At 49.3% G+C, this 27419-nt stretch overlaps 1 protein-coding gene across 2 annotated transcripts in view; it reads right to left on the bottom strand.

Moving 5' to 3' along the window:
- Positions 1-568: 568 nt before the first annotated feature.
- alad (aminolevulinate dehydratase) overlaps positions 569-27419 on the bottom strand; it is a 33594-nt gene continuing 6743 nt past the window's right edge. For both annotated transcript variants that reach the window (XM_067969453.1, XM_067969454.1), the window contains exons 4-12: positions 21378-21474; positions 18056-18191; positions 16512-16595; positions 14401-14489; positions 13736-13791; positions 13137-13224; positions 11317-11403; positions 10080-10209; positions 569-1273 (exon numbers count right to left, since the gene is read on the bottom strand). In XM_067969453.1, coding sequence (XP_067825554.1) covers positions 1212-1273; positions 10080-10209; positions 11317-11403; positions 13137-13224; positions 13736-13791; positions 14401-14489; positions 16512-16595; positions 18056-18191; positions 21378-21474 — 829 coding nt within the window. In that variant the 3' untranslated portion in view covers positions 569-1211. The remainder of the gene's footprint in view (positions 1274-10079; positions 10210-11316; positions 11404-13136; positions 13225-13735; positions 13792-14400; positions 14490-16511; positions 16596-18055; positions 18192-21377; positions 21475-27419) is intronic.

Consider the following 27419-nt stretch of genomic DNA (forward strand, 5'->3'; position numbering starts at 1 on the left):
ATGAGGTCTGGAGCTGAGTGGTCATGGCAGAACCCAAACTGAGCATCGGTGAGCAGGTTATTGGTGAGTCAATGCCGCTTGATAGCACTGTCGACGACACCTTCCATCACTTTGCTGATGATTGAGAGTAGACTGATGGGGCGGTAATTGGTTGGATTGGATTTGTCCTGCTTTTTGTGGACAGGACATACCTAAGCAATTTTCCACATTGTCGGGTAGATGCCAGTGTTGTAGCTGTACTGGTACAGCTTGGTTAGAGGCGCGGCTAGTTCTGAAGCACAAGTCTTCAGCACTACAGCCGGGATGTCGTCAGGGCCCATAGCCTTTGCTGTATCCAGTGCACTCAACCGTTTCTTGATATCACGTGGAGTGAATCGAATTGGCTGAAGACTGGCTTCTATGATGGTGGGGATATCGGGAGGAGGCCGAGATGGATCTGTTGTACCTGGTCTGGGAGTGTTCAGTACTCACACTGCAGGGACAGCTGTGCTGTACCTAGTCAGGGAGTGTTCAATATTCACACTGCAAGGAAACACGATGAAACTCAAAGGAATGATTCACAGTCCCGTTTTAAGAGGCAGAGCAAACAGCATTTAATTTTTTTGTATTTGTTTTATTAAAACAGCGGATTCTATTTCATTTGCAATTGTTCACTGGGTTTCACATTTCAATTACAGGTAATATTGGTAACGTGTGTTGGGGAGTCTGTACACGTCGAACAGTCGGGTCCAGGAAGGCACATGGCAGCAGCAGGTACTACATAGTACATTAAAATACCCAGTCACATGGTCTATTCACAAAGCCTGTTAATTCGTTCAGATTAAATCCCTGATGCTCTCTGTGTGTTTGCAATACACAACAGATCCTTTACAAAATCAGACACTTAACAGAAATGCAGTCAATTACTGATTAGCTGCACAATCTTTCAACCACTTTCACTCATTTCCTCTAGTCTCTCTCTCGATTTCTCTCCCGCTTTCACTCACACACATCATGCAACTAAATATTTCCGTGAAAATCTATTTTTGGTCGAACACTAGGGTTCATGTTTAAAATAATGTAGCTAGCCATTATCAACAAGATATTTGGTATAATATCGGTCATGGTACCAAGGAGGAGCAGGATGGACAGGAGATGGGGTAGAGAGGTCAATGGGAATGGTTTAAAATTCTTCAGAATCCTGTGTGTTCTTTGCCTGAGAGGGAGCAGCATCAAACGTCCTTTAGCCATTTCAGGAGCTGTGGCACATAGTACGTAATGATGATATCAGCACCTAGAAAACCCAAACACAGCAGAATAAACATCACACGTACTTCACCATCATCCTTCAACAAACACCGAACTGGAAAACAATCCCCAGCAGGAGCCATCCGCTGGTACTCATCTTTCTTTGATCGAGATCCACCCAGAGGAATCCCCTCTAGAATGTTCCACCCAGAGGAATCCCCGATAGAATGTCCCACCCAGAGCGATCCCCTATAGAATGTCACACCCAGAGCGATCCCCTATAGAATGTTCCACCCAGTGCGGTCCCCTATAGAATGTCCCACCCAGAGCGATCCCCTATAGAATGTTCCACCCAGTGCGATCCCCTATAGAATGTCCCACCCAGAGCGATCCCCAAGAGAATGTTCCACCCAGTGCGATCCCCTATAGAATGTCCCAACCAGAGCAATCCCCTCTAGAATGTCCCAACCAGAGCAATCCCCTCTAGAATGTCCAACCCAGAGCAATCCCCTCGAGAATGTCCAACCCAGAGCAATCCCCTATAGAATGTCCCACCCAGAGCAATCCCCTATAGAATGTCCAACCCAGAGCAATCCCCTATAGAATGTCCAACCCAGAGCAATCCCCTACAGAATGTCCCACCCAGAGCAACCCCCTATAGAATGTCCAACCCAGAGAATCCCCTACAGAATGTCCAACCCAGAGCAATCCCCTATAGAATGTCCCACCCAGAGCAATCCCCTACAGAATGTCCAACCCACAGCAATGCCCGACAGAATGTCCAAACCAGAGCAATCCCCTACAGAATGTCAAACCCAGAGCAATCACCTATAGAATGTCCCAACCAGAGCAATCCCCTATAGAATATCCCACCCAGAGCAATCCCCTATAGAATATTCCACCCAGAGCAATCCCCTATAGAATGTCCCAACCAGAGCAATCCCGTATAGAATGTCCCAACCAGAGCAATCCCCTATAGAATGTCCCAACCAGAGCAATCCCACATAGATTGTCAACCCACAGCAATCCCCTATAGAATGTCCAACCCAGGGCAAATCCCTACAGAATGTCCCATCCGGAGCAATCCCCTATAGAATGTCCCAACCAGAGCAATCCTGAACAGAAAGTCCCAACCAGAGCAATCCCATATAGATTGTCAACCCACAGCAATCCCCTATAGAATGTCTCACCCAGAGTAATCACCTACAGAATGTCCCACCCAGAGCAATCCCCGAAAGAATGTCTCACCCAGAGCAATCACCTACAGAATGTCCCACCCAGAGCAATCACCTACAGAATGTCCCACCCAGAGCAATCCCCTATAGAATGTCCCTACCAGAGCAATCCCCTATAGAATGTCCCACCCAGAGCAATCCCCTATAGAATGTCCCTACCAGAGCAATCCCCTATAGAATGTCCAACCCAGGGCAAATCCCCTATAGAATGTCCCACCCAGAGCAATCCCCCATAGAATGTCCCACCCAGAGCAATCACCGATAGAATGTCCCACCCAGAGCAATCCCCTATAGAATGTCCCAACCAGAGCAATCCCATATGGATTGTCAACCCACAGCAATCCCCTATAGAATGTCCCAACCAGAGCAATCACCAAAAGAATGTCCCACCCAGAGCAATCACCTACAGAATGTCCCACCCAGAGCAATCCCCTATAGAATGTCTCACCCAGAGCAATCACCCACAGAATGTCCCACCCAGAGCAATCCCCTATAGAATGTCTCACCCAGAGCAATCACCTACAGAATGTCCCACCCAGAGCAATCCCCTATAGAATGTCTCACCCAGAGCAATGACCTACAGAATGTCCCACCCAGAGCAATCACCGACAGAATGTCCCACCCAGAGCAATCACCTACAGAATGTCCCACCCAGAGCAATCCCCTATAGAATGTCCCACCCAGAGCAATCCCATATAGAATGTCCCAACCAGAGCAATCCCATATAGATTCTCAACCCACAGCATTCCCCTATAGAATGCCTCACCCAGAGCAATCACCTACAGAATGTCCCACCCAGAGCAATCACCTACAGAATGTCCCACCCAGAGCAATCACCTACAGAATGTCCCACCCAGAGCAATCCCCTATAGAATGTCCCTACCAGAGCAATCCCCAATAGAATGTCCAACCCAGGGCAAATCCCCTATAGAATGTCCCACCCAGAGCAATCCCCCATAGAATGTCCCACCCAGAGCAATCACCTATAGAATGTCCCACCCAGAGCAATCCCCTATAGAATGTCCCAACCAGAGCAATCCCATATGGATTGTCAACCCACAGCAATCCCCTATAGAATGTCCCAACCAGAGCAATCACCAAAAGAATGTCCCACCCAGAGCAATCACCTACAGAATGTCCCACCCAGAGCAATCCCCTATAAAATGTCTCACCCAGAGCAATCACCCACAGAATGTCCCACCCAGAGCAATCCCCTATAGAATGTCTCACCCAGAGCAATCACCGACAGAATGTCCCACCCAGAGCAATCCCCTATAGAATGTCTCACCCAGAGCAATCACCTACAGAATGTCTCACCCAGAGCAATCACCTACAGAATGTCCCACCCAGAGCAATCACCTACAGAATGTCCCACCCAGAGCAATCACCGACAGAATGTCCCACCCAGAGCAATCACCGACAGAATGTCCCACCCAGAGCAATCCCCCATAGAATGTCTCACCCAGAGCAATCACCTACAGAATGTCCCACCCAGAGCAATCACCGACAGAATGTACCACCCAGAGCAATCACCGACAGAATGTCCCACCCAGAGCAATCACCTACGGAATGTCCCACCCAGAGCAATCCCCCATAGAATGTCTCACCCAGAGCAATCACCTACACAATGTCCCACCCAGAGCAATCACCTACAGAATGTCCCACCCAGAGCAACCCCCTATAGAATGTCCCTACCAGAGCAATCCCCCATAGAATGTCCCACCCAGAGCAATCACCTATAGAATGTCCCACCCAGAGCAATCACCTACAGAATGTCCCACCCAGAGCAATCCCCTATAGAATGTCTCACCCAGAGCAATCACCCACAGAATGTCCCACCCAGAGCAATCCCCTATAGAATGTCTCACCCAGAGCAATCACCTACAGAATGTCCCACCCAGAGCAATCCCCCATAGAATGTCTCACCCAGAGCAATCACCTACAGAATGTCCCACCCAGAGCAATCCCGCATAGAATGTCTCACCCAGAGCAATCACCTACAGAATGTCCCACCCAGAGCAATCACCTACAGAATGTCCCACCCAGAGCAATCCCCTATAGAATGTCCCTACCAGAGCAATCCCCTATAGAATGTCCAACCCAGGGCAAATCCCCTATAGAATGTCCCACCCAGAGCAATCCCCCATAGAATGTCCCACCCAGAGCAATCACCTATAGAATGTCCCACCCAGAGCAATCCCCTATAGAATGTCCCAACCAGAGCAATCCCATATGGATTGTCAACCCACAGCAATCCCCTATAGAATGTCCCAACCAGAGCAATCACCAAAAGAATGTCCCACCCAGAGCAATCCCCTATAGAATGTCTCACCCAGAGCAATCACCCACAGAATGCCCCACCCAGAGCAATCCCCTATAGAATGTCTCACCCAGAGCAATCACCTACAGAATGTCCCACCCAGAGCAATCCCTTATAGAATGTCTCACCCAGAGCAATCACCTACAGAATGTCCCACCCAGAGCAATCCCCTATAGAATGTCTCACCCAGAGCAATCACCGATAGAATGTCCCACCCAGAGCAATCACCCACAGAATGTCCCACCCAGAGCAATCACCTACAGAATGTCCCACCCAGAGCAATCACCTACAGAATGTCCCACCCAGAGCAATCCCATATAGATTGTCAACCCACAGCAATCACCTATAGAATGTCCCACCTAAAGCAATCCCATATAGAATGTCCCAACCAGAGCAATCCCATATAGAATGTCCCAACCAGAGCAATCCCATATAGAATGTCCCACCCAGAGCAATCCCCTACAGAATGTCCCACCCAGAGCAATCACCGATAGAATGTCCCACCCAGAGCAATCCCATATAGAATGTCCCAACCAGAGCAATCCCATATAGATTGTCAACCCACAGCAATCCCCTATAGAATGTCCAACCCAGGGCAATCACCTATAGAATGTCCCAACCAGAGCAATCCCCTATAGAATGTCTCAACCAGAGCAATCCCCTATAGAATGTCCCAACCAGAGCAATCCCATATAGATTGTCAAACCACAGCAATCACCTATAGAATGTCCCACCTAAAGCAATCACCTATAGAATGTCCAAACCAGAGCAATCCCCTATAGAATGTCCCAACCAGAGCAATCCCATATAGATTGTCAACCCACAGCAATCCCCTATAGAATGTCCAACCCAGGGCAATCACCTACAGAATGTCTCACCCAGAGCAATCCCCAACAGAATGTCCCAACCAGAGCAATCCCCTATAGAATGTCCCACTCAGAGCAATCACCTATAGAATGTCCCACCCAGAGCAATCTCCTATAGAATGTCCCAACCAGAGCAATCCCCTATAGAATGTCCCAACCAGAGCAATCCCCTATAGAATGTCCCACTCAGAGCAATCACCTATAGAATGTCCCACCCAGAGCAATCACCTATAGAGTGTCCCACCCAGAGCAATCACCTATAGAATGTCCCACCCAGAGCAATCACCTATCGAATGTCCCACCCAGAGCGATCCCATATAGATTGTCAACCCACAGCAATCCCCTATAGAATGTCCCAACCAGAGCAATCACCTATAGAATGTCCCAACCAGAGCAATCCCCTATAGAATGTCCAACCCAGGGCAAATCCCTATAGAATGTCCCACCCAGAGCAATCCCCTATAGAATGTCTCACCCAGAGCAATCCCCTATAGAATGTCTCACCCAGAGCAATCACCTACAGAATGTCTCACCCAGAGCAATCACCTACAGAATGTCCCACCCAGAGCAATCCCCTATTGAATGTCCCAACCAGAGCAATCACCTACAGAATGTCTCACCCAGAGCAATCCCCAACAGAATGTCCCACCCAGAGCAATCCCCTATAGAATGTCTCACCCAGAGCAATCACCTACAGAATGTCTCACCCAGAGCAATCACCTACAGAATGTCCCACCCAGAGCAATCCCCTATTGAATGTCCCAACCAGAGCAATCCCATATAGATTGTCAACCCACAGCAACCCCCTATAGAATGTCCAACCCAGGGCAATAACCTATAGAATGTCCCAACCAGAGCAATCCCCCATAGAATGTCCAACCCAGGGCAAATCCCTATAGAATGTCCCACCCAGAGCAATCCCCTATAGAATATCCAACCCAGAGCAATCACCTACAGAATGTCTCACCCAGAGCAATCCCCAATAGAATATCCAACCCAGAGAAATCACCTACAGAATGTCCCAACCAGAGCAATCCTCTGTAGAATGTCCCACCCAGAGCAATCCCCTATAGAATGTCCCAACCAGAGCAATCCCATATAAAATGTCCCACCCAGCGCAACCACCTATAGAATGTCCCACCCAGAGCAATCCCCTATAGAATGTCTCACCCAGAGCAATCACCTACAGAATGTCCCACCCACAGCAATCACCTACAGAATGTCTCACCCAGAGCAATCACCTACAGAATGTCCCACCCAGAGCAATCACCTACAGAATGTCTCACCCAGAGCAATCACCTACAGAATGTCCCACCCAGAGCAATCCCCTATAGAATGTCCCACCCAGAGCAATCCCCTATAGAATGTCCCCCCAGAGCAATCACCTATAGAATGTCCCACCCAGAGCAATCCCCTATAGAATATCCCAACCAGAGCAATCCCATATAGATTGTCAACCCACAGCAATCCCCTATAGAATGTCCAACCCAGGGCAATCACCTATAGAATGTCCGAACCAGAGCAATCCCCTATAGAATGTCCCACCCAGAGCAATCCCCTATAGAATGTCCCACCCAGAGCAATCCCCTATAGAATGTCCCACCCAGAGCAATCCCCTATAGAATGTCCCACCCAGAGAAATCCCCTATAGAATGTCCCACCCAGAGCGATCCCTTTTAGAATGTCCCACCCAGAGCAATCTCCTATAGAATGTCCCACCCAGAGCAATCTCCTATAGAGTGTCCCACCCAGAGCGATCTCCTATAGAATGTCCCACCCAGAGCAATCTCCGATAGAGTGTCCCACCCAGAGCAATCCCCTATAGAATGTCCAACCCAGGGCAAATCCCCGGGCCAGGACCTACTCCGTTAATGGTAGGGCGTTGGGGAGAGTTATAGAACAAAGAGATCTAGGAGTACAGGTTCATAGCTCCTTGAAAGTGGAGTCACAGGTGGATAGGGTGGTGAAGAAGGCATTCGGCATGCTTGGTTTCATTGGTCAGAACATTGAATGCAGGAGTTGGGATGTCTTGTTGAAGTTGTACAGGGCATTGGTGAGGCCACACTTGGAGTACCGTGTACAGTTCTGGTCACCCTATTATAGAAAGGATATTATTAAACTAGAAAGAGTGCAAAAAAGATTTACTAGGATGCTACCGGGACTTGATGGTTTGACTTATAGGGAGAGGTTAGACAGACTGGGACTTTTTTCCCTGGAGAGTAGGAGGTTAAGGGGTGATCTTATAGAAGTCTATAAAATAATGAGGGGCATAGATAAGGTAGATAGTCAAAATCTTTTCCAAAAGGTAGGGGAGTCTATAACGAGGGGGCACAGATTTAAGGTGAGAGGGGAGAGATACAAAAGGGTCCAGAGGGGCAATTTTTTCACTCAAAGGGTGGTGAGTGTCTGGAACGAGCTGCCAGAGGCAGTAGTAGAGGCGGGTACAATTTTGTCTTTTAAAAAGCATTTGGACAGTTACATGGGTAAGATGGGTATAGATGGATATGGGCCAAGTGCAGGCAATTGGGACTAGCTTAGTGGTATAAACTGGGCGACATGGACATGTTGGGCCGAAGGGCCTGTTTCCATGTTGTAACTTCTATGATTCTATGATTCTATGAAGAATGTCCCACCCAGAGCAATCCCCTATAGAATGTCCCAACCAGAGCAATCCCATATAGATTGTCAACCCACAGCAATCCCCTATAGAATGTCCCACCCACAGCAATCCCCTATAGAATGTCCAACCCAGGGCAAATCCCTATAGAGTGTCCCACCCAGAGTGATCCCTTTTAGAATGTCCCACCCAGAGCGATCCCTTTTAGAATGTCCCACCCAGAGCAATCTCCTATAGAATGTCCCACCCAGAGCAATCTCCGATAGAGTGTCCCACCCAGAGCGATCCCTTTTAGAATGTCCCACCCAGAGCGATCCCTTTTAGAATGTCCCACCCAGAGCGATCTCCTATAGAATGTCCCACCCAGAGCAATCTCCTATAGAGTGTCCCACCCAGAGCAATCCCTTTTAGAATGTCCCACCCACAGCAATCTCCTATAGAATGTCCCACCCAGAGCGATCCCTTTTAGAATGTTCCACCCAGAGCGATCCCTTTTAGAATGTCCCACCCAGAGCGATCCCTTTTAGAATGTCCCACCCAGAGCAATCTCCTATAGAGTGTCCCACCCAGAGCAATCTCCTATAGAATGTCCCACCCAGAGCAATCCCCTATAGAATGTCCCACCCAGAGCGATCCCTTTTAGAATGTCCCACCCAGAGCGATCTCCTATAGAATGTCCCACCCAGAGCAATCTCCTATAGAGTGTCCCACCCAGAGCGATCTCCTATAGAATGTCCCACCCAGAGCAATCTCCTATAGAGTGTCCCACCCAGAGCAATCCCTTTTAGAATGTCCCACCCAGAGCAATCTCCTATAGAGTGTCCCACCCAGAGCGATCTCCTATAGAATGTCCCACCCAGAGCAATCTCCGATAGAATGTCCCACCCAGAGCAATCTCCTATAGAATGTCCCACCCAGAGCAATCCCCTATAGAATGTCCCACCCAGAGCAATCCCTTTTAGAATGTCCCACCCAGAGCAATCTCCTATACAGTGTCCCACCCAGAGCGATCCCCTATAGAGTGTCCCACTGAGGACAAATAAAAACATCCCAGGAGAGACTGACAGCTGAGTGAGTGCTGAGTAGCTTTTGGATCCAAAGCCTTGATAGTGTGATCGGGAGGAAGGTGTTTGCCGCAATGGCTCCCAGTCTCCCCAGAAGATATTTTCAATATCCATGAATCTTAGACTGCAGATGAACTTTCTAGCCGGCTGGCAAATGTCAACTTCAAAAGACCGAAAAGAAACAAAAATAAATCAGAGTTCCCTCCCAATCACTGTCCACTGACCTCTGCCAGAAAGTGTGTCTCTGACCGCATGCACATTGGGTGAGGGCAAGAGTGGTCTCTGTTGTGATGACCTCCACAGTTGAATAGCCAGTTGCCACATGCGGTCCAGATTCACGTGTAAAGAGTGGGCACTTGGTCAAGGAAGTCGAGGGCAACTTGCTGGACAGCAGAAACCCCAACTGATTTTCTCCTTGTTCATGCACAGCTTTAATCTACCTTTAGTTTATTACAACCTTCACTCATACCAGATGCTGATAACTACTGAGTCTGCAGCGTATGAGGTGCTCTGATATATTACAAATCATCTTTTCATTGATTTCTAAATCACAACTCAACGCAAAGGGGACAAAGCCAAGTATGAGGTGACTTAGACTCCACATTCCCCCAGTGCCTGTGTTCCTACGGACACTGGGCTACACAGAGCTCGCTGTGTATTGTAGGATAAACGGACACAGTGCTGAAACCTGGCTTCATGCAAGGGATTAACCCACTGCAAGAAGTGCTGATTGTTTGGTTAGAGTATTACCTGCCCTCCTGAAGCTGGTCAGAGCCTCCATCACAGCTATCCTGAGGTCAAACGCTCCAGCCTGGGCCCCATGCCACAGCATCGCAAACTCTCCTGAGACATGGTAAATTGCCAGTGGATGTGAGGGGTACTGAAGGGGCATGGGAAGAGAGAGAGAGCACACTGTAACTGCTAAACACTGAGCAGTCAGTAACTACAACACATCACTAAATTCATAGTAAATAATCATGACATTCTTATGCAGAGTGTATTTCTATCATTATGTCTACAAAAAGAAAACATTCTTGAGCAATAAAACTGACTTCTTTCTCAAGACTTTGCCCTGTTGTGCTTCTCTTAAATTCTACCAGGTAACATTTAGCACTGGTAATACACAGGCCACATCCCTATAATGAGTAACCACTTCCATCTCTCAGTGGCCATAGTGAACTTTACCAAACGGTCAGTGATACTACCATCGTGTAGAGATGAAGGAAACCCATTAGAATATAGAAAATTAAAGTAACAGGCAGGAAACTCTGAATATAACTCCGAGTGGCACTTCACCATGACAGGGTCAGTCCTGCCAAGGTGACGTGACAACTCTCAAACATAAACAAAATATCTCCATCTAAGAGTCTCCTCCAATAATGAACCATTCTTACACCCATGAGGACAGAACTCACTGTTCCACAGCCAGCAGAAAAACGTCTTTGAAGGTGAGCCCTTCCTCTGACTAACACACTCACTCTCTCCACTGCCCCAAGCCAAGCATCTTTTTAAAATTAAAGTTAAATTATCTTTTTCCAACTACTTTGATCTTTTGAGGGTGCTAACTATATCAGTGGGGAAAGTTCCTGAGCTTGATAGTCCTGAACTGTCACTACATACAGCTGTTCATTTTCATTATGTGCAAAACAGCTGGATTGTCACTAGATACATTCATTTACACCATGTACAGCAGGCAGAATTTCAGGCAGGCATTGTCTGACTCGGGTATTAAAAGTGGCCACTTGAACAAGGTAATGGATGGTTACACCTCAGTCTAAGTTACCCAGCACAAGTGTGATGGGCCAAACGGCCTCCTTCTGTGATTCTGTGAGTCAGTATCTTCAGGAGTGGAGGGAATAAAATTACTGGAGAAAAAACTCTTCAACCCCAGTCCGCCCTCAGCTACGGGGTCCCAAACCCAACCTGCTATCTGTACGAAACCGCGCCTCCCCCAGTTAACCAGTAGAGGGAAGGCGCACTAACTTACTTTGTTTTTCACATCTCGGACAATGTCCAGGTAAGGCATTCCAGGTTTGACCATCAGCATGTCCGCCCCCTCACGAACATCACGGTCCTGCACCAAGGGAGCAATCGGAGTCAATCCTCAGTAATCCACTGACAATCAGATAGAGTCACGCCCGAATCATGCACAATCCCAATAACCAGCAGAGACAGCGTCCTGGATTGAGGTCCACAATCCCAATAACCAGCAGAGACAGCGTCCTGGATTGAGGTCCACAATCCCAATAACCAGCAGAGACAGCGTCCTGGATTGAGGTCCACAATCCCAATAACCAGAGAGCCACGGATCGAGGCCCACAATCAGAATAACCAGCAGAGAGAGAGCCACGGATCGAGGCCCACAATCAGAATAACCAGCAGAGAGAGAGCCACGGATCGAGGCCCACAATCAGAATAACCAGCAGAGAGAGAGCCACGGATCGAGGCCCACAATCAGTTGCCTTCTCCTTTAATGCACTCGTTATGGGCTCGACATCACTTGTACTCTATTCTGTAAAGCCCTCAGATGGCTAGGACCAGCACACCATTACACACCCATTTCCACAGCCCAGCACACGATCCTGTAACTTATTTGTACTTGGGACGTCGAGCGACCGTGGCATGGCTACATGTTACTGCCCATCCCCAGCTGCCCTGAAAGATGGTGGTGGGCCTTTCACAATTGTTTTTACAACCGAGTGATTTGCTCACTTCAGAGGGCATTAAGAGTCACTGTGTGGAAGTGGCTGGCAGCATATTTCCTTCATTAGTGAACAATGTGGCTACTTTTGTTCTCACTCTTTTCCTAGATTGATTGAATTCTATTTCACAACTTGCCGTGGTGGGATTTAAACACATGATTGCCAGTCCAGAACCCGAACCACTACATCAATATACCCATCTATATCTATATAACAACAACTTGTATTTATGTAGTTCCTTTAACATAGTAAAACGTCCCAAGGCCCTTCACCAGAGAATTGTCACCAAAACAAAACCAACACAGAGCCACATAAGATATTAGGACAGGTGACCAAAAGCTTGGTCAAAGAGGTAGGTTTTAAGGAGCGTCTTAAAGGAGGAGAGAGAGGTAGAGAGGCAGAGAGGTTTAGGGAGGGAATTCCAGAGCTTAGGGTCTAGACATCTGAAAGCACGGCCACCAATGGTGGAGCGATTAAATCGGGGTAACGCAACAGGCAAGAATTGGAGGAGTGCAGAGATCTCGGAGGGTTGTAGGGCTTGAGGAAGTTACAGAGATAGGGAGGGGCGAGGCCATGGGGGGATTTGAAAACAAGGATGAGAATTATAAAATCGAGGCGTTCCCGGACTGGTAGCTAATGTAGGTCAACGAGCACCGGGGTGATGGGTGAATAGGACCTGGTGCAAGACGGGATACGGGTAACAGAGATTTGGATGAGCAACTGTGACTACATACAGCTTTCCTTTACATAGAAAACATGACTACAATTCACACAGCAACCTCCTCCAACACAGTTACAATCGCACACTGCATTGTAATCCTCTCCATCCTCACGTAATGCAACAATTTTTTAAATTCATTCTCAGGATTATGGACGTCACTGGCAAGGCATTTATTGCCCATCTCTAGTTGCCCCGAATATGTATGGTGGGCCTTCTACTCAAACGCCGCAGTCTGTGGTGAAGGTACTTCCACAATGCTGTTAACTTGGCGCTGCTGGAACACACATCATTGGGCTCCTCCCAACACTGCTACTCTTCACTTAACCTTAGACAGAGAACTCTAACTTTGAGTTGACTGCTCGAACTACACGGGCATTGACTTACCACAGCTCGGATAGCCAGCCCTCTGGCACCTGGTGGCAGCTGGTAACACCTCCGGTCTCCAAAAGCCGGCTTTGACTGGGCAGCATCACTGACGGTAAAGGACATAGAATTACACAGGATCTACAGCACGCAAACAGGCCATTCGGCCCAACAGGTCTGTGCAGGGTTTATAGTTCACATGAGGCTCCTCCCACTCTAATTACCCCTTCCCACCCTGCCCTCATATCCTTGTATGCATCAAGCCTCTAATTAAAAGTGTAAATACTATCTGCTTCACCAACTCCACGTGGCAGCGAGCTCCACTTTCATACCACACTCTCACGCTGCACTGACCCACACTCTCCGCTCCTCGCCGCACCCACCCGCGCCGCGCCCACCCGCACAGCCCGCCCGCGCCGCGCCCACCCGCACCGCGCCCGCCCGCACAGCCCGCCCGTGCCCCGCCCGCACAGCCACTTTGCTCCATCTTCTAGTAGTAACAGGGAAAACTGAGGTCAGTGTTTAGTGAACAGCAGCGCATTTACTGCTAAAACACATCGCATATCATTCATGTTATAGCCAGAATCAGTGAAACTGAGATTTAAACCGCTGGAACTCACCGGAAAGGTCCATAGAAACATGAAGCAAACTTTGCACTATAGCTCATCAAAGAAACCTACGGAAAACACACCAAACAGAAGTGTTAAAGAACCAACACAGAGACAGTTTTAAAATTTCAACCCCGATCCCCCCCATCCATATCCCAATCGGTGTAGCAATGACACACACAGACCTGGGATGATGGCACACAAACCAGAATGTCCCAGGTTCAATCCTTGGTCTGTGCCAAGTTAGCTGTTCTCAGCTGGAGCCACAGTTGGGGCATTAACACTGGCCTCAGGGCCATTGGGCTAGGAAGGGGGTAGATTGGCAGAATTCATGTTACTCATGTTAGCTCTGTTGGAAAGTGTGCAGATGTGAACAATGGTTAATAAGGTAGGGCTTCGCTGTGATAGCCTCCATGGTTGAATAACCTGGTGACACTCACAGTTTGAGAATCCACAGTTACTTTAGGCCATATAACTACCTCAGCAAGAATCAGTGTGTTGAGGAGAGGAGGAGACAGCTGGAAATTGAAGAACCAATACTGCAGATCAACCAGAAATTAATCCTCGCGTTTGGAACTTGCACCTCACCAGGAGAGAAGATTCAGAAATTAGAGATATCTGACTTGTAGAAGCAGCCCAGACCTTGCTCCAATGGACTCCACACACTGCAGGTTTACCTTGTTTCCCAGATCATGGGAGATGAGAGCCTGTTTTATGGATCCAACTCTGCCATCCATCATATCAGAGGGAGCTACAATATGGCATCCTGAAACAAGACCGATTGTAAATCCTTAGTCCTCACTGGGAGATTCCGGCCCAAAAAGTCACACACAATTAGAAACTTTCCACCCCCGAGGGGAGACTCAAACAGCTAACGCAAGCCATCCTTTTTTGTCATTGTTATATGACACAAGGATATCTAGGCTGCCTTGGGCAGTGAGAAAGGAATGTGCACATAACTGGTGGATTAAATCTTCATCCAAGTTCACACAATCTAATTAAAATGTTGTTTTGATCACTGCACTTGGGCTCCTCTATCTAATTGAAGATGTAATGGGTTTATTTGGTGCTCAGTGAATTATTGCAATGGAATTCTGCCCATTGAGAAGCGGATTGAGACTGTCCCACCTCATTTCACTGATGAGACTCATCCGTTCTGTCTGGGCTGATTCTTGCCTAGTACCTAACACACAGTGTCAGCTCCAGAATCAGGAGACCTTCATTCCTCCATTCTACAGGATTAAAGCCCAGGCCCAAGATGTCAAAGGACATGGTCCAACAGACTGTGGTGCCCAATCCCTCATCAGAGAGGAGACTCTGTTCCTCCCTGTCTGGGCTGGATTCTAACATAGAGGTGAAGGGACATTAAGTTACATAGTTCCCTGTACAGAGCTGGAATCTTTAGCCTGTTGTCATGTGAACGTGTAAAAACTCTCAGTAACTTCAACTGCCTTCTCTTGCTTCATGATTAATGATTTTTATTACCACAAAACCCTTTCCTGTTATCTAACTGAACTACACAGTTAACACACTGAAGCCCACCTACAATGACCAACATTAAGGTGGGTTTCAGATTTTTTTTTAAACAAACGAACAGCCTCCTGGTGCTGATCCCAGTCTGATACCAATTTCTGACTTGCCTTAAAATATCAACAGGGTCTTACATTTCACTATTTGCCATTTACTGTTTTGTAACATGAGACTTTCAGGCGTTAATGTCCGGCCCTGAGTATTGTCTATCCTGGGAGTAGACCAGTCACCTCCCATTAACATCCAGGATTGCTCCTGTCTCAGATCCTCTTGTCTCCTTAAGACAAGCTTGTGTCTACATTCAGACAAGTGACCTGAGGGACAGCTGTGTAGATGATGCACAGCACCACCCAGACTATGAGGAACTTGAGGAAGGGAGCAGCACCAATCAAATCCACTACACACATTGGAGATTTTTCTCTTCCTCGCTAAAAAAAACAACAGAGCCAGTGTCCAGGACAACTTAACAAACACAAAATTCACAAATTGTATTTCTGGCATTTTTCGTGAACTTGTTTTTGTGTTCAACAAAGTGCCTGAGAACTGAATAAAATAGCTGCTGAATTCGGTGCCTCACCAGCCAATGGAAGAGCGACAGCCACTTCTGACTGCATGGAGGGGGGCGGGGTTATGTCAGTCCTTCAGAGTTGAGTATTTCTACTGAGCCTTGTGCCCAGCCTCTGCAGCGGAATCAGACACAGGAACATCTACTGTGCTTAATCCTGGGAACAGGTGGAGAGGCACAATGGGAATGCTTTTAACATCATTCAATTGGGAGTTTTGATTCAGTCGAGGTTCGGTGTTTGGGAACAGGTTGCGTTTCCATTGTTTTGCCCCAGTTGTCAGCATCAAAGCACAAAGTAAATGAGGGGTGAGATTCGGGGTAAAGCTCCCTTAAAACCGATCCAACAGTCAGCCTTACTCGCCATCTCCCTGCTAGCCCCTATGCCAATTCCATTCCTCATGCCAGCCACTGGGTCAACACTGTTGAAGCTCATTTAATGTGCAGACAGGGTAAACATCCACCCCTGCGAACTGGGCCCAACTCATGTCCAGCAGTCAGAGGTTAAGGGTCAAGCTCTATCACATTACACATCTGTGATCGGGACTGTCACTTTGGATTGCTTTTTTTGGCTGTGAATAGGTTAATATCAGTGTAATAAAGGAGGGATTTCCTGGACCTCTGCCCCTCCATTCTTTGCCTTATTATAAAAGTACAAATTTTTGCGAGCTCATTGCTCCCGGTTTCTGCACTCACCTGCCTTGGCATAGGCCAGTGCCACCTCTGCAAGCCTCAGGCAACTTGCTTCATTGTTCAATGTCCCATCCTCCCGGAGTATTCCTAGAACAAACAAATCAAGAGCCGTTACCCCCGGTGGTACTGACCATCAGGGGCCTGGAATACAAAGGGGAGGAAGTGATGCTTCAGTTGTACAGATCCTTAGACTCCCATCTAGAGTATTGTGTTCAGCTTTGGGCACCACAGCTCTGGAAGGATATATTGGCCCTGGATGGGGTGCAGTGCCTCCCATTCAACCAGAATGAGACCAGGGCTAAAAGGGTTAAATTACGAGCACAAGTTGCATTAACATGGTTTGTATTCCCTTGAGTATAGAAGAATGAGGAGTGATCTATTCCAGGTGTTTAAAATGATAAAAGGATTCGGTAGGGTAGCTACAGTGAAACTATTTCCTCTTGTGGGGGATTCCTGAACAAGGAACATAATCTTAAAATTAGAGCTAGGCCGTTCAGGAGTGATGGCAAGAAGCGCGTCTTTATACAAAGAGTAGTGGAGATCTGGAACTCTCTCCCCCAAATATCTGGGAATGCTGGAAATTTTCAAGACTATCGACAGATAATTATTAGGCAAGGGGATCAAGGGATATGGAGCAAAGGTTGGTAGAGAGACTAGAATATCGTCTCTAAATACTGGGTTGACGTCCAGCTTGTGTCCACTGGGTGCAAGTGGTCACCTCAGCTATTCTTCCTTAATGAGTGGCTCAAGAACCAACGTGTGCAACTTGAGAAACAGACAGACGGACAATTGGTCTCAGGATCCAGGTCACCCACAGGTGTCAGAGATTGAATCCTAGTCAAAGCACTCAGCACCTCCTCCCAGTCTGACATTACTGTATTACAAGAGAGAGGGTGACAGTGAGAGAGAGAGAGAGAGAGAGAGAGTGCGTGAGAGAACGCACGCGAGGGATCGCAAGCGAGCGAGGGATCGCATGAGGGAGAGAAAAAGTGAGCGAGACGAAGGAGAGGGGCAAGCAGAGAGTATGGGTGAATGAGAAACACACACACACAGTGAGGGGGTGATAAAGGGAAGGACAGAGGGAGAGAGAGAGACAGACAGACACACACACACACACACACACACACACACACACAGAGTGAGAAGAGAGTAAACGAAGGACAGAGGGAGAGAGACAGACAGACATGTCATCAATTGTTGACTATCTGGTTGAGCCAGACATGGCAAATAATGACAGATTGTCTGCCCCAGCTAGACATGCCATCAGTCAGAAAAGACTCTCTTACCTGGCCTGACAGTGTCAAACAGTGTCAATTGGAGACACACTGTCTGACCCATGAACAGTCATTCACACCTGGCCTGGCCCAGACACACATAGCATCTACCACAGGCAGGCCGCCTGACCCACCAGCTTCAGGCTGACATGGTGTCTCTGTGTGTTTGAAGTGTCCCATTTTGTAACCTGAAACTGAGGTGTAGGAGGGGCTCGGTCCGAGCTGGGATCAGGGTAGGAGGAAGGAAGGTTTTAACCCAGGCTGTTTACTTACCACAATGCCCGTGGGCAGTGTATGGGCAGAGACAGACGTCGCAGGCAATCACCAGCGCCGGGAACTTGTTCCGCAGCTTTTTAATGGCCAGGATGGCTGGGGTCTCCTCAGAGTCTGCTGCGGACCCTCTCTGATCCTGTCAGTGAAAACACAGCTTTACTAAGACAGAGTGCTAGCAATTCAGGAGCTGACCATCTTCAGTCCCCGATTACCAATACCGAACCCAGTGCCCCCAACCAATCAGAATCTTCTCCAACCTGCACAAAAACCCTTTTCAATCATAGGAACTTCTCAATCTCTCTCTCACACACACAGAGACATACACATACAGAGTAAAGCTCCCTCTACACTGTCCCATCAAACACTCCAAGGGCCAGTACAGCACGAGTTAGATACAGAGTAAAGCTCCCTCTACACTGTCCCATCAAACACTCCCAGGGCAGGTACAGCACGGGTTAGATACAGAGTAAAGCTCCCTCTACACTGTCCCATCAAACACTCCCAGGGCAGGTACAGCAAGGGTTAGATACAGAGTAAAGCTCCCTCTACACTGTCCCATCAAACACTCCCAGGGCAGGTACAGCACGGGTTAGATACAGAATAAAGCTCCCTCTACACTGTCCCATCAAACACTCCCAGGGCAGGTACAGCATGGGTTAGATACAGAGTAAAGCTCCCTCTACACTGTCCCATCAAACACTCCCTGGGCAGGTACAGCACGGGTTAGATACAGAGTAAAGCTCCCTCTACACTGTCCCATCAAACACTCCCTGGGCAGGTACAGCACGGGTTAGATACAGAGTAAAGTTACATCATTACATCAAGCCTACAGCACAAAAACAGGCCATTTGGCCCAACTGGTCCATGCCAGCGTTTATCCTCCATTCGAGCCTCTTCCGTTCTAACTTCATCTCACCCTATCAGCATATCCTTCTATTCCTTTCTTCCTCATGTGCAAATCTAGCTTCCCCTTAAATGCATCTGTGCTATTTGCTCAACTACTCCTTGTGGTAGCGAGTTCCACAGTCTCACCATACTTTGGATAAAGAAGTTTCTCCTGAATTCCCTATTGGATTTATCAGTGACTATTCTATATTGATGACCTCTCATTTTCGACTCCCCACAAGTGGAAACATTTTCTCTATGTCTACCCTATTAAATCCCTTTAATTATCTTAAAGACCTCTATCAGGTCACCCCTTAGTCTTCTCTTTTCTAGAGAAAAGAGCCCCAGCCTGTTTAGTCTTTCCTGATAAGTTCTCTCTACCCTGTCCCATCAAACACTCCCAGGGCAGGTACAGTATAAGACACAGATAGAGATAGATTATACTTTTTCCTGACTCTCTGATCCCGTATAGTGCCCTGTAATGGTTGTCTTTGCACTGACCCCTCGGGAGTTGACTTTACGACAGCCTGACTTATATCAACACTTCATACTGCATCGAAACGTCTCAAAGAGCTCCACACAATGAATCATTCAGTAACCAAATATGGCTGTTTTTTTTTTGATGGTGTTGGTTGAGAACGAAGTATTGGCCAGGACACCAGGAGAAGTCTCTGTTCTTTGCATAGTGCTGTGGGATCTTTAGTGCCCAGCTGAATCACCAGAACAGGCAGACCCTAATCCCTAATCCAATAAACAAACTTAATCGCAGACACTCCTGCATTTCTATAGGGCCTTTCACAACCTCAGGATGTCCCAAAGTGCTTCACAGTTAATTAAGTACTTTGTAGTCAATGTTGTAATGTAGGAAATGTGGCAGCCAAATTGCAAACGCAAGATCTCACAAACAGCAATGTGATAATGACCAGATAATCTGTGTAAATGGCGTTGGTTGAGGGATAAATATTGTCCAGGGCACCAGGAAGAACTCCCCTGCTCTTCTTCGAATAGTGCTGTGGGATCTTTTATATCCACCTGATAGGTGGTTCAACATCTCATCTGAAAGACAATGCAGCACTCCCTCAGTACTGCCCCTCCGACAGTGCAACACTCCCTCAGTACTGACCCTCCGACAGTGCAGCACTCCCTCAGTACTGCCCCTCCGACAGTGCAGCACTCCCTCAGTACTGACCCTCTGACAGTGCAACACTCCCTCAGTACTGACCCTCCGACAGTGCAACACTCCCTCAGTACTGACCCTCCGACAGTGCAACACTCCCTCAGTACTGCCCCTCCGACAGTGCAGCACTCCCTCAGTACTGCCCCTCCGACAGTGCAGCACTCCCTCAGTACTGACCCTCCGACAGTGCAGCACTCCCTCAGTACTGACCCTCCGACAGTGCAGCACTCCCTCAGTACTGCCCCTCCGACAGTGCAGCACTCCCTCAGTACTGACCCTCCGACAGTGCAGCACTCCCTCAGTACTGACCCTCCGATAGTGCGGCACTCCCTCAGTACTGACCCTCCGACAGTGCAGCACTCCCTCAGTACTGACCCTCCGACAGTGCGGCACTCCCTCTGTACTGACCCTCCGACAGTGCAACACTCCCTCAGTACTGCCCCTCCGACAGTGCAGCACTCCCTCAGTACTGCCCTGGAGTGTCAGCCTGGATTATGTTCTCAAGTCTCTGGAGTGGGACTTGAACCCACGACCCTTTGACACTGAGCCAAGACTGACATCTTAAACAGCTGAGATTATGCGCTCAAGACCTTGTTTGGCATCTCAACTCACAACCATCTGAGCCAGAGATAAGAGGGTAATCAACTGAGCCAAGCAGGCACCTAGGTACACCTCGAACTCAGCTGGTGCTGCCTCAGGAGGGGAGGAAGAGGTACCAGCCAGCTTATTGCGGTAAATGGAATAGTGTCTCCAGCTGGTTACTTCCACCCAAGGCCTCTGCACTGAAACACATGCGAGTGTCAGAAAGGCAGTGTTTGATGCTTTCAGTTCTTTTTAGTAGATAAATTCTGAATTATTCATTGTGAAACACATAACAGAATTTATTTTTCTGCAGAACAGCACTCAAATTGTGTTTTTCCAGAAACTGTGACGTTTTTATCCCTCAACCAACACTATCAAACCAGATGAACTGATTCATCTCATGCTGTTTGTGGGATCTTGCTGTGTACCAATTGGCTGCTGCATAATGAGAGTGACCACACTTCAAAAACATTGCTGATCAGCGGTGTAGCATTTTGGGATGTCCCGAGGAAGCTCGTTCTTTCTTTTAGGCTGCAACAAGCTCTCAGCAACACAAAAGGTAATGTTTATAAAGGGTCGCAGGTACACTGTAGTAAAACGGGCAGTGTATAGCTGGGAGTCTCGCTCCCAGCGGGCTAGCCGAGCCTTGGTACGGTGCAGTGGTTCTTTAAGTCCTACCTTGGTGAGTTTGGCTGGAACGCCAAAGATCAACACGCAAGCCAGGCCTTCGTCCACAAGGGGGCGCAGCATCTCCTCCAGTTTATTGACACCGTACCTGAGAGACAGACACACAATGAGACCCTGAGACGAGAAACCCCCTCCGATTACACCAACCCTTCAACAGCACGCCAGCCCCTGCTTAAACAAAGTGGGAAATGCACTGCACAGTCATCCCACACCCTGAGGGAGTGAAGAGGAAACCATCCGATGTACCTTACCAACCTGCAGCCTGAAATCTACAGCATTCACACAACAGAAGTGACGCTGTGATAATCATGACCATAATTCTGTGGATCCCATGGATTAGCGGGACTCAAAGTTGCTCCATTCAAAAAGCCCAAAATAGTCTGTGGCTTTCAGAAGTAAACAACTTCTATCTTCCCCTGTGAGTTTTGTACCTAGCGAGGTGCTGGGAAATGGAACCTATCCATTTCAGGGAGTCGTTGTTGGTCTCAGGTACCACCAGGTGAGGCACAGCACAGGTAGCTACAGACATAGACACCCTTCACTCTGCCCCAAAACTGTGCTTTAGCACCAAGCTCTCACTCCCCACTATTGTTGCCGGGATGATCTTGTGGCCTCGAGCTGTGAGATTGCCAAGTTCGGTTCAGTTTGGTATTGTGGGCTCACCCCCAGCAGGGACTGGTTGTTGCCCAAACTCACTTGATTTAGCACCCTTACAGCCAGGTGTGCTGAGCACTGGACTCTGGGCAGGAAGGTTGGGTTCAAATTGGGGAAGGGTGGAGATTGCAGGGCCTGAGCAGGGCAGAGAGGAGCCTTCAGTTAGTGCGGGTCTCGGGGTTGGTGACGGTGGTCTCCCGCGATTGGTGACGGGGTCTCTGGGCCTATGTGAGGAAGTAATTACTTTGTAGCTCAGTTTGCAACAGCAGAAATATTTCAAATATATTTGCAGAGTAAGTTTTTCTGTTGAAAACTTCAGTCTATTTACCGATCCAGACTAGTGAACTAACCCAGAAAGGAGAGACGCAATGGCTCCTATTGTACACAGCAGCAGAAGCTGCTCTCATAATGCAGTCTTGGCCACACATCAGGTTATCTCCTGGCTCTGGGCAGTCAGGATGAATTCCCAGGATCACCACCATATCAGGAGACCCAGTGTCATATCTGGAGTGAGTCACACGTACCACCTGGTGCTGGAAAGCTGGGTAAGGCTGCTCGTCTGTAAGGATTCTGTCACTGAGGAGAAGGAAGCTTTGCTGTGTCACTCTCCACATCTATCTGCAGCCAGCAACATACACCCTACAGTGGGGAGCCCCCAGCTCTTCCACACAGAGACAGTCACTTCAGCTGGCATTCACTTCATACCACTTGCTATATGGTTGGTCCAAAGGGCTCCACTTTACCCTGTGAGGCAGGGTCTGCACCCCCACCCCCCATCTCTTCACAATCTCACTGGATGGAATTAAATTAAATACACAAATCAACAGTATACCCAATCACAGTGAGAACACACACATCCCAATGCTGCCTGGTTCAAAAATAATAAAGAGGCCACCTTGCAACCTCTCTAGGCATAGGCCCACATACAAGCTGGGCTATTCTAAAACTAACTGGTCCAGGCCTTCTGTTACTGCCTGCTCAGGAATAGTTCACTCTTTGTCAGAGAGAGAGCGAGACGGGGGGGGGGGGGGGGGGTGAGAGAGCGAGAGGGGGGGGTGAGAGAGCGAGAGGGGGGGGGCGTGTCCGAGAGGGGGGGGGGCGTGTCAGAGAGGGGGGGGGGCGTGTCAGAGAGGGGGGGGCGTGTCAGAGAGGGGGGGGCGTGTCAGAGAGGGGGGGGGCGTGTCAGAGAGAGGGGGGCGTGTCAGAGAGAGGGGGGCGTGTCAGAGAGAGGGGGGCGTGTCAGAGAGAGGGGGGGCGTGTCAGAGAGAGGAGGGGGGCGTGTCAGAGAGAGGCGGGGTGTGGGTCAGCGAGAGGGGCGTGTCAGAGAGAGGGGGGCGTGTCAGAGAGAGGGGGGCGTGTCAGAGAGAGGGGGGCGTGTCAGAGAGAGGGGGGCGTGTCAGAGAGAGGGGGGCGTGTCAGAGAGAGGGGGGCGTGTCAGAGAGAGGGGGGCGTGTCAGAGAGAGGGGGGCGTGTCAGAGAGAGTGGGGGCGTGTCAGAGAGAGTGGGGGCGTGTCAGAGAGAGGGGGCGTGTCAGAGAGAGGGGGCGTGTCAGAGAGAGGGGGCGTGTCAGAGAGGGGGGCGTGTCAGAGAGAGGCGGCGTGTCAGAGAGAGGGGGCGTGTCAGAGAGAGGGGGCGTGTCAGAGAGAGGGGGCGTGTCAGAGGGAGGGGGCGTGTCAGAGGGAGGGGGCGTGTCAGAGGGAGGGGCGTGTCAGAGGGAGGGGCGTGTCAGAGGGAGGGGCGTGTCAGAGGGAGGGGGCGTGTCAGAGAGAGGGGGCGTGTCAGAGAGAGGGGGTGTGTCAGAGAGAGGGGGCGTGTCAGAGAGAGGGGGCGTGTCAGAGAGAGGGGGCGTGTCAGAGAGAGGGGGCGTGTCAGAGAGAGGGGGCGTGTCAGAGAGAGGGGGCGTGTCAGAGAGAGGGGGCGTGTCAGAGAGAGGGGGCGTGTCAGAGAGAGGGGGCGTGTCAGAGAGAGGGGGCGTGTCAGAGAGAGGGGGCGTGTCAGAGAGAGGGGGAGAAACAGCAAGAAAAAGAGGGAAGGAGAGAGAGACAGGGATTGAAATAGAGGGAGGGAGATTGCTGGACAGACACGAGGAGAAAGATACAGAATTGAGAAGGAGATACAGGAAGGGGGAGAGAGAAATAGATTCAGAGAGGGAGAAACAGTGAGAGAAAGAGGGAAGGTTAGAAAGAGGGACAGACAGAATTATTTTTTTTAAATTATTCGTTCATGGGATGTGGGCGTCGCTGGCGAGGCCGGCATTTATTGCCCATCCCTAATTGCTCTTGAGAAGGTGGTGGTGAGCCGCCTTCTTGAACCGCTGCAGTCCGTGTGGTGAAGGTTCTCCCACAGTGATGTTAGGAAGGGAGTTCCAGGATTTTGACCCAGCGACGATGAAAGAACGGCGATATATTTCCAAGTCGGGATGGTGCGTGACTTGGAGGGGAACGTACAGGTGGTGTTCTTCCCATGTACCTTCTGCTCTTGTCCTTCTAGGTGGTAGAGGTCATGGGTTTGGGAGGTGCTGTCGAAGAAGCCTTGGTGAGTTGCTGCAGTGCATCCTGTGGATGATACACACTGCAGCTACTGTGTGCCAGTGGTGAAGGGAGTGAATGTTTAGGGTGGTGGATGGGGTGCCAATCAAGTGGCTGCTTTATCTTGGATGGTGTTGAGCTTCTTGAGTGTTGTTGGAGCTGCACTCATCCAGGCAAGTGGAGAGTATTCCATCACACTCCTGACTTGTGCCTTGTAGATGGTGGAAAGGCTTTGGGGAGTCAGGAGGTGAGTCACTTGCCGCAGAATACCCAGCCTCTGACCTGCTCTTGTAGCCACAGTATTTATATGGCTGGTCCAGTTAAGTTTCTGGTCAATGGTGACCCCCAGGATGTTGATGGTGGGGGATTCGGCGATGGTAATGCCGTTGAATGTCAAGGGGAGGTGGTTAGACTCTCTCTTGTTGGAGATGGTCATTGCCTGACACTTTTCTGGCGCGAATGTTACTTGCCACTTATGAGCCCAAGCCTGGATGTTGTCCAGGTCTTGCTGCATGTGGGCTCGGACTGCTTCATTATTTGAGGGGTTGCGAATGGAACTGAACACTGTGCAATCATCAGCGAACATCCTCATTTCTGACCTTATGATGGAGGGAAGGTCATTGATGAAGCAGCTGAAGATGGTTGGGCCTAGGACACTGCCTTGAGGAACTCCTGCAGCAATGCCCTGGGCCTGAGATGATTGGCCTCCAACAACCACTACCATCTTCCTTTGTGTTAAGGATGACTCCAGCCACTGGAGAGTTTTCCCCCTGATTCCCATTGACTTCAATTTTACCAGGGCTCCTTGGTGCCACACTCGGTCAAATGCTGCCTTAATGTCAAGGGCAGTCACTCTCACCTCACCTCTGGAATTCAGCTCTTTTGTCCATGTTTGGACCAAGGCTGTGATAAGGACTGGAGCCGAGCGATCCTGGTGGAACCCAAACTGAGCATCGGTGAGCAGGTTATTGGTGAGTAAGTGCCGCTTGATAGCACTGTCGACGACACCTTCCATCACTTTGCTGATGATTGAGAGTAGACTGATGGGGCTGTAATTGGCCGGATTGGATTTGTCCTGCTTTTTGTGGACAGGACATACCTGGGCAATTTTCCACATTGTCGGGTAGATGCCAGTGTTGTAGCTGTACTGGTACAGTTTGGCTAGAGGCGCAGCTAGTTCTGGAGCACAAGTCTTCAGCACTACAGCTGGGATGTTGTCGGGGCCCATAGCCTTTGCTGTATCCAGTGCACTCAGCCGTTTCTTGATATCACGTGGAGTGAATCGAATTGGCTGAAGACTGGCTTCTGTGATGGTGGAGATATCGGGAGGAGGCCGAGATGGATCATCCACTCGGCACTTCTGGCTGAAGATGGTTGCAAAATCTTCAGCCTTGTCTTTTGAGGATGGGGATGTTTGCAGAGCCTCCTCCTCCCGTTTGTTGTTTAATTGTCCACCACCATCCACAACTGGATGTGGCAGGACTGCAGAGCTTTGATCTGATCCGTTGGTTGTGGAAATGCTTAGCTCTGTCTATAACATGTTGCTTCTGCTGTTTAGCATGCATGTAGTCCTGAGTTGTCGCTTCACCAGGTTGGCACCTCATTTTTAGGTACGCCTGGTGCTGTTCCTGACATGCTCTTCTACACTCCTCATTGAACCAGGGTTGATCACCTGGCTTGTTGGTAATGGTAGAGTGAGGAATATGCCGGGCCATGAGGTTACAGATTGTGCTGGAATACAATTCTGCTGCTGCTGATGGCCCACAGCGCTTCATGGATGCCCAGTTTTGTGCTGCTAGATCTGTTCTGAAACTATCCAATTTAGCACGGTGGTAGTGCCACACAATACGTTGGATGGTATCCTCAGTCCGAAGACGGGACTTCATCTCCACGAGGACTGTGTGGTGGTCACTCCTACCAATACTGTCATAGACAGATGCATTTGCGACAGGTAGATTGGTGAGGGAGAGACGGAGTTAGAGACAGAGCGAGGGCGAGACAGAGAAGGAGAGCAGATGGTGTAATGGGGGAGTGTTAGGGAGAGAGCGGATGGTGTAATGGGGGAGTGTTAGGGAGAGAGCGGATGGTGTAATGGGGGAGTGTTAGGGAGAGAGCGGATGGTGTAATAGGGGAACGTTAGGGAGAGAGCGGATGGTGTAATGGGGGAACGTTATGGAGAGAGTGGATGGTGTAATGGGGGAGTGTTAGGGAGAGAGCGGATGGTGTAATGGGGGAGTGTTATGGAGAGAGTGGATGGTGTAATGGGGGAGTGTTAGGGAGAGAGCGGATGGTGTGATGGGGGAGTGTTAGGGAGAGAGCAGATGGTGTAATGGGGGAGTGTTAGGGAGAGAGCAGATGGTGTGATGGGTGAGTGTTAGGGAGAGAGCAGATGGTGTAATGGGGGAGTGTTAGGGAGAGAGCGGATGGTGTAATGGGGGAGTGTTAGGGAGAGAGTGGATGGTGTAATGGGGGAGTGTTAGGGAGAGAGTGGATGGTGTAATGGGGGAGTGTTATGGAGAGAGTGGATGGTGTAATGGGGGAGTGTTAGGGAGAGAGTGGATGGTGTAATGGGGGAGTGTTAGGGAGAGAGCAGATGGTGTAATGGGGGAACGTTAGGGAGAGAGCGGGTGGTGTAATGGGGGAGTGTTAGGGAGAGAGCAGATGGTGTAATGGGGGAACGTTAGGGAGAGCGCGGATGGTGTAATGGGGGAGTGTTAGGGAGAGAGCGGATGGTGTAATGGGGGAGTGTTAGGGAGAGAGCGGATGGTGTAATAGGGGAACGTTAGGGAGAGCGCGGATGGTGTAATGGGGGAGTGTTAGGGAGAGAGCGGATGGTGTAATAGGGGAACGT

The sequence above is a fragment of the Heptranchias perlo genome, chromosome 31 (genome assembly GCF_035084215.1).
Source record: "Heptranchias perlo isolate sHepPer1 chromosome 31, sHepPer1.hap1, whole genome shotgun sequence".
Taxonomy (NCBI): Eukaryota; Metazoa; Chordata; class Chondrichthyes; order Hexanchiformes; family Hexanchidae; genus Heptranchias; species Heptranchias perlo.